This window comes from Diabrotica undecimpunctata, chromosome 8 (assembly GCF_040954645.1).
Source record: "Diabrotica undecimpunctata isolate CICGRU chromosome 8, icDiaUnde3, whole genome shotgun sequence".
Classification (NCBI taxonomy): Eukaryota; Metazoa; Arthropoda; class Insecta; order Coleoptera; family Chrysomelidae; genus Diabrotica; species Diabrotica undecimpunctata.
Genome location: NC_092810.1, coordinates 143,446,544 through 143,457,044, shown reverse-complemented (window position 1 = coordinate 143,457,044; position 10,501 = coordinate 143,446,544). Strand labels below are relative to the sequence as shown.

At 33.0% G+C, this 10,501-nt stretch overlaps 1 protein-coding gene across 1 annotated transcript in view; it reads left to right on the top strand.

Moving 5' to 3' along the window:
• The first annotated feature begins 9,363 nt into the window (after window positions 1–9,363).
• The window catches only part of eya (eya transcriptional coactivator and phosphatase 2), a 179,324-nt gene continuing 178,186 nt past the window's right edge, over window positions 9,364–10,501 (top strand). The window contains exon 1 of the mRNA XM_072541267.1: window positions 9,364–9,647. Within this exon, the coding sequence (XP_072397368.1) occupies window positions 9,570–9,647 (78 nt within the window). The 5' untranslated portion in view covers window positions 9,364–9,569. The remainder of the gene's footprint in view (window positions 9,648–10,501) is intronic.

Sequence of the window (10,501 nt, the reverse complement as noted above, 5' to 3'; positions counted from 1 at the left end):
CTCGGCTTCGCTTGTCAGCCCGTGGTCTCCACTCAAGCAATTTTTTTGTCCAACTATCGTCTTTCATTCTTGCAACATGTCCTGCCCATCTCCATTTTTGCCTTGTTTATGTATATGATGTATATGATAAAGTACAGCATGTAAAATTAATGCAAATACTGAAAAATATCGGAATAGATGACAAGGATATTCGTGTCATTAAAAATTTGTACTGGAATCAAACTGCTTTCGTAAAAATTAGAGATAACTACACCGATGAAATCTCCATACAACGAGGAGTCAGACAAGGTTGAGGCACTTGAGAGACCCATATGGAATAAAAATCAACGGGGAACTACTTAATGCGATTAGATATGCAGACGATACAGTAATTCTGTCAGATAATATTGAAGGTCTCCAAATTCTGCTCGATCGTATTCACGAGGTAGTAGAGGAAATGGCCATTAAAATAAACTCAAACAAAACCAAATTTTTAGTGTTTAGTCGTGACCAACATCCCGATACAAAGCTCCAATTAAACGGGGTCTAAGTTGAGAAAGTTCACAAAATGACATATTTGGGAACTGTGATAACGGACCAACTAGATCCGGACATAGAAATAAAATGTAGAATAGCAATGACTAAAACTACTTGAAGTCATTTCTTTGCAATAATCATCTCAGTTTAGAACTAAGACAAAAAATGATTAAGTGCTATGTTTGGTCCGTACTTTTGTATAGTGCAGAAGTGTGGACGCCAAAAGTATCGATCATGAACAAAATTGAAGCATTGAAAATGTGGGTTTATAGACGAATGCTAAAGATACTTTCGACAGCAAGAAAAACTAATGAAGAAGAACTAAGGAGCGACAACAAAGATAGAGAACTGCTAAAGACTGTTAAACATCGAAAAATGTCTTATCTGTGACATAGAGTAAGGGGCAGTCGATATAAAATATTACAACTGATCCTTAAAGGAAAATAGAGGGCCGTAAAGGTGTAGGAAGAAAACAAGTTTCTTGGTTAAAAAACATTCGTGAATGGACACACATATCAAATGCAGGACAATTATTCCATATTGCAGAAGATCGAGAAGCTTTCGCAATGGTGATCGCCAACGTCGGATAATTCTGATATGGCACTTGAAGAAGAAGACAGAAAAGATGTAAAAAGAAAAATATTGAAATTTTGTATAGTCAATGCTATGCTCATTGCCTTAATTTAGTATTGTCAACAGTTTGCGCTAATTATATTGAACATCCAAAGATGTTCGACTTTTTGGTGTAACACAATTGGTTGATTTTTGTACTGAAGGCAGTCCAGAAGGGTTTTTGAAGATATTGTGATGATCACAAATAATAAGTTAAAAAGCTTTGAAATCTTCATCTGAAACACGTTGGGCTTGTCCTGCTGCGGAAGTTGCTGCGATCAAAGATCAGTTTGAAGCAATTATAGAAGTCATTGTCATTGAAGTGACAGTTGATGACGCAACTGATGCAAAAGCTAACGTTAAATGTAAACGGATACTACATCAAATAAAATCCTTTAAATAATGCATCCAATTCTGCAAATGCTTGTCAAAGTTAGCAAATTACTTTAGTCACCAGACATAGATATTTGTGAAGCTATAGACGAAGTTTCAAACTTAGCGCTTGTTTTAGTAGAATTAATAATCGAAAAATCTATACTTCTTAGTATTTATTTTAAAGTAAAAAAAACTTGTGATAAGCTTCATGTTGACATCCTACTCCTAGAAAACGTAAAGTGTCTACTAGATTATACAGTAAGGCTGGAAATGCATTTACAGTCAACGATAAAAAAAGAAGTGAAACTGTTTGTCTTTTATCCGCTTTTAGACCGAATGATTCAGTTATTAAACGAAAAAGTTGACCAAGAATAAAAAAAAATTATTTATTCAGAAGTCAAAATCATATCGTTAAATGAAGACATGAAATAAAAAATAATGTCGTAAGTGCCAAAAAATCTCATTTTTATTTTATACATTTTTTAAAATGTTCCAAGTACCATAACCAACAACCTATATAATGCGCTAAGTCGCCGGGTTATTATTACGTACTTAAAACATTCTCAACAGAGTGCGTGTTTGTCAATCGCCACAACGTCGCCGGTAAAAAAGGTGGTAAGTGCCAATAAATATGACAGTTTCAATACTGTTTTGATGTTGTATTAGTAAAGTTGTTATTGTTTATTCCGTTCTGTATAATCTTAAAATCAATATGAGAATGAATGCTGGTGCTACTTCTAGAATGAGCAATAAGCAAAAGGAAAGGCAGAAAAAAAGAAATGCTGGAGAAGAGTACTATACAAAGAAAAATTTTATATTTGGGTTTTTATTTTTGGGCAGTAGTTATTCTGAAATTTTGTTTTAGATATTGTGCAAATGTAACTTCAAGTGTAAAGAGATACAGTATGAACAAACATGGAGGCTTTTTCACGAATTTTATGGTTTGAATGATAATGTACGGCACAATACGTATGCTACGAACTTTATCCATATATGTGCTATTAAGAGGAGAAGGCATGGACATTATGAGAGACCAGAAGAGAGCAAGAGACAGGTTACGCTTTCCTTCACATTGTCCAATGGAGAAGGCAACATTTTACAGGTGTGTAGGAAGACATTTTGCGCGGTGTTTGGAATAACTCCAAGACAAATTAAAACATTAGCTAAGTTGAAAAAAAAAGGAGATTCAGTTTATAAGGAAAGGAGAGGTAACTGCAGTTTAGAAAGTTCATGCCGGAAGATAGAACATTGGTTATCGAGCACAGAAACCAATTTCCCAGAGACGTGGGACATTACAACCGTTTAAAAAGCGAGAAACAGTATCTGAGCTCCGATCTCAATATAAAAAGACTTTACTTGACGTTTAAGGAAGCTTATCCTGATTCAGCAGTGAACTATCGTTTTTACTTTCAAATTTTCAAAAAGAATTTTCCCAATGTAAGCTTTTTACAAATGACGTCTACTAAACGCTTCTACTAAAATTCTTTGTATAGTTTTAATGTCCACACTTCATCAACCGGAGCTAGTACATTTTATACTTATCCTGAAACAGTAGGAAAAAAAGGTAGTGATGATATGTGCTCAATGTTGCACAATTTCGTATACAATCATCTTGATATAAATGTCCCACATATTTCCATCTTCTGTGATTCATGCGGAGGACAAAACAAGAAGTATACTGTTTTTCCACAACCTAGTGCAGAAAGAAAAAAGATTTGATGAAATCAAATATATGTTTGCCTATAAGAGGCCATTTCTATCTTGAAACAGATAGTTATATGGGCCTAATTAACCAAAAAGCTAAAGTAGAGCAGACAAATGAATGGATGGAGATTTTTCGTCAAGCCTGAGTAAAACCTTCTTTTAATGTAATAGAGGTGGATCAGCTGCTATTTAGAGGTGGAAATGGTCAAACCACCTGAACAAAACTTACACCAAGAAGTGCCCCTTTACAACTAGACCCCTCCGAGAAACCAAAGTTCTAAAATGGCACCCTCGTTCTATTTATTACCGAAATTCATATAATGGTCTTTTTTAGTCTGCAGTAATCGCAACCGCCGTCCAATATCACAGCACTCTAAGTTGAAAGACAATGGGTTTGAACTACCAGACTATCTTTATGAAGGTATGAAATAGTAATAAATTAATGTAGTAGTACTGTAAACCAGTGGCGGATCCAGAAATTTTTGTCAGGGGGGGTCACGGGTCTTGAGGGTGATTTTGATACAGGATTTAGATTTTTGCACCTTTCAGTGGCTTATTCCCAGAAATTTTTTATCGGAGGGGGTCATGGGTCTTGAGGGTGATTTTGATATAGGATTTAGATTTTTGCACCTTTATGATTGATATAATTTGTGCCTCATGTAAGGGAACCATTTTCTCATAATTATTTTAAGCGGTATATTAAACCAATGAGAAGTTATTAAAACCCAAATACCCTACGGGTGCAAAGAAAGATACAACATTAAGGGGTCTTAAACTTAAACCAGAAAAAAAATATTTAAACCCACATACTCTATGACAGTAAAATCAAGTGTACAAAACTATTAAACCAAAGGAAAGTTATTAAAATATAAATACTGAAAAATCAAGAACTGTCAATTTAAACTAGGTATTTTAAAGACAATTAATTTAAACCCACCTATCCTATGGCTACAAAATCAAGAACAAACAAAGGATAAATAAGTATAAACCAGTGCTAATTTAAATGCAATAACTCAATGTAAGTGTAAACAAATTAGGAATGTATTAAATATTCCTAATAAACTTTATCTTATCGTTGGATATCCGATACCAATTTGTAAAAACATTCATTTATTTCTTATTGTTATACGGAGTGGAAATGTGGACTCTCGGAATTACAAGTATGAGGCGTATACAAGCCTTTGAAATGTGTGTTTTTCGAAGGATACTGAAGATTTCGTGGATAGAGTACGTGGCCAACAACGAGGTGCTGAGAATAATAAAGACTGAGAGAACTCCTAAATATTGTAAACAACAGAAAAACGAATGATCTAAGACTTATTTCCAGAGGACAAAAATATAACTTTCTACGACTCATAATGGAAAGGAAAGTAGAAGGAAAAAGAGGTCCAGGAAGAAGAAAATGCTCCTGGCTGAAGAATGTAAGAGACTGGACAGGCATGGACACACATTCTAGGAACCTTAAGAATAAGTGTAAACAGCATTTTATTTAAATTAATTTATTCAACAAAAAACATAATATAATTAGGCATATTAGGCTACAAGTGAGTGAAATATTTTTTTACTCAGTATTGAAATTTTTCTCACGAATTGTCAGCAACAACCGGCAACGGGTGGTAAACAAAAATGTTCAGTTATTAAAAATACTATAAGAATAAGATAAGTAGGTAAATATTATATATATAATAGTCTCCCGTTTTATAAACTTATTAAATATTATATAATTTTATAAAATGTATCCTTTAACCTATCCGATTTAGCAAATCGCTCTTTGATTGCATCACCATCTAGAAAAATTTCAAGATGCACATTGATGAGTGCTAAACCAGTTAACCTTTTCTCCGAAGTTCTATTTCTAAGCCAAGTCTTTAGACGCTTAAGCGTAGAACGCTCTGCTGTTGCTGCACTGACTGGCAGTGTAATTAATATTTGCAGAAATATTCTGATATTTGGATACATATAAATATCTCAGTTTTCTAATACTTCTAAAATACAATCAGGAAGTTTTCCATTATTTTGCACGACTCTTTTCCACTTTTGAATCCGCAGTGAAAACTCTTGTTCTACTGTGGAATATGCAGTAAGTAGTTGGTCCAATAATATCCTAAAGGTGTCAACAATTTTTTTTAATGCAACTTTATCTTCTGGTGTGTTATCAGTTTTAGGTAAAATAACTCAAAGATTAAATAGATTCATAACATTCCGTGAAAGTCTTTCTTCAAATTCAGTTAAGATATTGTCTAAAAGGGATAAATAAATAGATCTTCGGAAATATTCTTCGTAAGAATTAGCAGATTGGTTTTGACGACAGGTTTGACGAGAAACTATACGAGGTATCTTCAATTCAATGTCTAGTTGTTGAGCTATTTTGTTTACTTCATAGTAAAGTTTCCTAAAAACAGATTTAGCATTTGATCTTTTATTTTGAAAAACGCATTTAGTATCCTTTATGGCCTCAGTAGCCTACTTCACATTTAATTTTGGTGACTGAAGAAGACGACTAAGTGATACACGTGTATCTAAAAGATCACTAAGACAAACTACTGAAATGAGAAAATCTGGGCTCCTAACAGTTTGCATTAATGAAAATGCATCAGCTGACTTTTTACTGTCCTTTCATGTAGAAATTGTTTCAAAAAACGTTGTATATTTTGATATGTAGAAATTGTTTCAAAAAACGTTGTATATTTTGATGATTGATTTGCCCTGGAACTGAAGATGACATTCATGCCTTTCAACCCAACGAGTTTCACAAATATCTTGGACAGCAGCCCCCAGTTCCTTTATTTGTATTCACTAATGTATCAGACAGAGCTAATGCAACAACAATATTCACTTTGATATTTATTATAGATAAATTATAAAATGTAACACACAGTCTCAAGAATTATAATACATATTTAAATTACAAACCAATTCGTAGACAAAACTGAAGATAAGAAATACCTAATACAAAATAAAAATGTGCTGACTTCGTGCGAAAAGTTATGTCATGTACATTGAATGAGCAATAATGTGTGGGCGGTAATTCTATCTCATCTATAATCGAACGATTCTCTGGCACTCAAATCACGAATTGACAATATTTAAACTCTGAATTTACGCTAATCGCGTAACTCTGAATTCGTGGAAGTGTTAGTCGAGTTATTACTGTATTTAGAATTGTCTCACCCCTAGAATAAATGAGTTTGAATTATTTCAACTCTTGACTTCCTGCTTATATGGTTGATGGGTTTTAAAATATTTTTTTTTTTTTTAGATTATTTGATTGATATTTAATATTGTTTTGGGGGTGGTCATGATCCCCATGACCCCCCCTTGGATCCGCCACTGCTGTAAACTAAGTATTCTGTTTGTAGGTTTGATTTATATTTCGAAGGCAAAGTTTGATGACGATCTGGACAGGTGCACACCTGTCCAGATTTTGCACAAAGAATGCGGAAGAGTATTTCAAAGCACTACCACATATTGAATGAGGACAAGTTGGATTATAGGCAATTATTATATTATTATTCACAAGGAAACTAAATTCCTGTAGCTGGCTGTATACCATGTATAACAAAAAAATTATTTAAAAATTCCTTTATAAAAGGTATAATATTAAAACACCCTATCGGGCTTCATCACAGAACGTTTTCGGAGTCAATATTCCATCATCAGTGCTATCTGGATTAACATGTTGCTATGTTATCTATTCCTGTTGTAACTTAAACATCTTAGTTTATAAAATTGAATAAAGTAACTCCAATTTAATTTAACCTCAGGAAGATGAATTGGTTAGGCGTATAGGAAGATTGTGTGATGTGTGTATGCCATTAACCCCCAAAATATTACGAAAAAACGTGTATGCTTTTGTCAAAGAGGCAGGAATAAGGTATCCATTCTCGGTTAAAAGGAGATAGCTGGAAGAATGGATAAAATTGTTTTTTCGATGCATCCTGACATTGCAAAGCGTCGGGCTCAAAAACTCAATTTGGCCAGAGCCCAAAAAATTGAATCGTACAGTTATTAGTGACTATTTCGAGAAACTTCGACAAATTTTATATGAGAAAGGCTTCGCATGGAAACCTGCTCAAATTTACAACATGGACGAAAAAGCATGCCAGCTTACACTGCATCACCAATAAACTGTATTGGCTAGTAAAGGTGATAAAAGGGTGCATATTGTTGCACCAGAGCACGGCGAAAATATAACAATCGTGGCATGTGGCAACGGCATAGGCAACAGCATTCCGTCACTTATAATTATGAAAGGGCAACGAGTTAAACCAGAATGGTATTGTAATCTTACAGCAGAAACAAAAATTTTAATGACTAAGAAAGGAAGCATGACAGCAGATGCATTTATTTTATAGAGTGGTTAGATCACTTCTGCCGATTCAAAAATCCTGGACCAGCCCTTTTAATTTTTTATGGAGTTTCATCTCATTTAGACATTAGAATTGTAGAAGCTGCAATAAAAAAAGATGTAACTCTGTTTTGTCTACCGTCCAACACAACCCATGGGCTTTAACCACTTGATAAAGCAGTCTTCAGGAGTTTTGAATCTTACTGGTATGAGGAGGTGTTAATTTTTTGGGTGAAGCACAATACCGAACGTACCATCAACCGAGCAAGATTTGGGAAAATATTTACGCCGGTTTGGAAAAAGCTTCCAGCGAGGATTATAGTGATGCAGTTTCCACGTCAAATAAATATGATAAAAATAAGGTTGCAAAAATAAGTGAAACAGAGCCATGTGAACAACTAAATGCAAGTTTTAGTTCCAGTGGTTTGCTGATTACACCGGAGTTAAAAGTATCAACAAAAAAACGTCGACAAGCCATTAATGCGAAAGCACAAGAAGTTACCAGAGATTTATTTAGTGCACAATATCATAGCTCAGCCAAATTTAAAAAAAGATTCATGGTACTGTTTCTTGTGTGATGAGGAAAGAGTGGCTGATATGCGCAAGTGTGTTTGATGTATTAAATAAGTATATCCACGAGGAATGTATAAGATTAACAAAAGACGACAACGATATAAGTATTTGTATGTCCTCGATGTGTGTAAATGTGCGATATCTGTACTTAATGTATTGATAAATTTTTGTTTATAATATGAATAAAAGTGTCTTTCATTAAACTTTGTATTTGTTCTTTAATTCTTAGGTTTAAAATTTATTATCCACGTAAATTTCTTTAAAAATGAAACTGGCCATTAAGTTACCAGTTCCAAATAAGGCCAAATATTTAAGATTTATTCAATGTTAAAATTTTATATTTCTTTATTTATTTATTATTTTATCGTGAAATTCGATACCTACAATGTTAGGCAATACGTATACAAGACTTTTCCCCCATATTTTTGCTGAATAAAATATTACAGACATTTAAACCTTAACGTGGCCTTAATTGGCGTCCTTACCTTATATAACAAAATATATCATTTACATTAGTCTTATAACTTTGAAAATGCTTTCCTTTAAACAAAAATGACATTCCTCCTTTTACCCCTGTACCCTTCAATTATTAAGTATTTTTCAACATACCTACTATTATAGTAACTCAACGTAGCTTTGCTGTTTTGGTTCTGGAAGTGTTATACTTGACAATGATATTATATTTATAATAATAATAAGACTGTCTCCCATTACAACTTTAAAAAGGCTTTTCATAAATGAAAGATGGCTTTTAAAATAACTTAACTGAAATATCTCAAATTGTTAATCCCTTTCAGAACAAATTGCAAACGTTAGAGAAGGAAGAATCATATTGGATTAATAAATGTGAGAAAATTCAGAATCCACCAATTCCCAGTTAAATTCTATTTCAGTTTCACTTATCCAGAGTTAAGTGCTTTATGTCTCCAAAATCGATAAATTTCAAGTTGGCGAACTCACCGATCTAGCCCTGATTCAATCTATCTCAAATTAATAAGATAGAGAGAACATATTCTCACTGCCACCATACTCTATCTTCCTTCAATGCACGTAAAACGTCGCCCATCAGATAAATTATACAGGACAAAATAAGAGCAATAAGGAGCGCACGCTGCCATTGGGCTTCCAGCATCGTTCCTACCACAACTTGCAATATCATTGGTTAAACCAGTATTTATCGCCGAGGAGCAAGAGGAGGGTCGGGCTACACCCCCTCCTCTTCTTTACTAACTCGGCAGTTGAATTGATCTCGTGAGTACGCTGTGATCCGACGTTCGAAGAATTTTTCGATAAACTGTTTTACAAATAATATATTTTGTATGAAATCGGAGTGATATTTTAGTAACGTAAACAATGAAAAATCATTGGTTTTATAGTTCTTTAACGGTAATCATGTAAAGTGGTGTGAAAAGAGAACTTGGTGCCGTAGGGTACCTTGAAAATGGTGACTTTAATGCCTTGCAATTATCTTAACGCACAAAATAGGTGCACAATGATCGACAAGATGTGTGAGCCAAAGGTATGTAAATACATTGAATTCTAAAGTATCTATAATGTTCGCTTATAAATGCTAATACACACCGTTAGTGCTGTAAACATTTTATTACTAATTAATTTGATACGACCATAAATGAAGTTTTTAATTATTGATACATTTGTTAAATGTTTGTAAACATTGTTTTGTTTTGTTGACAAATATTAACGTGTAAATTTAAATAGAATGTGTTTAGTGTCTACCATACCATAATTCCTTTTTTAAATATTGATTTCCGTTATACCTAGCAAGTTACATTTTCTCTTGAGGTTTTACATTTAACATTTAATTCTCTTTAAATCATCTTAGGCATGTTCTTCAACAATTCTCTGGTCTTTGTATACATGATACAGATTCATTATATTCCTTATGGTTAAAGTTTTCTCTCTTTTGAACATGTAGAAATGTGAACATGTGAAATTTTATTAATGCATATTAAAATTTAAAAGCGTTTACCAAGTACTATTTTTTTTCTCAATTTTGTAAACTATGAACTGCTTAAAGTGATTGTTATTTTTGTTTTGTGATCTAAGATTGTTGTTAATTTTTGTTCCTAATATTGTAAGCATTTCTTCAAGATTTTTGCACAGATGTAATTGTTTCTCTAACATATCGGGTTATCGGTTTGATAGTAATTGTTTTGTGTTAATAATCTCCTCCTCTTTATGCATTAATTTGTTTTTGTCATTTTTATATTTCTTTTAAAGCGTGATTTTATTGTATGTACAAATTTAGCATAACAAAGATAAAATTTTTTATTTTACATTCAATAACTTTCTTATTTTGCCCATTTTGATAACTTTTTGAAAAGTCAATTAAAAATTATACTAGATTCATTT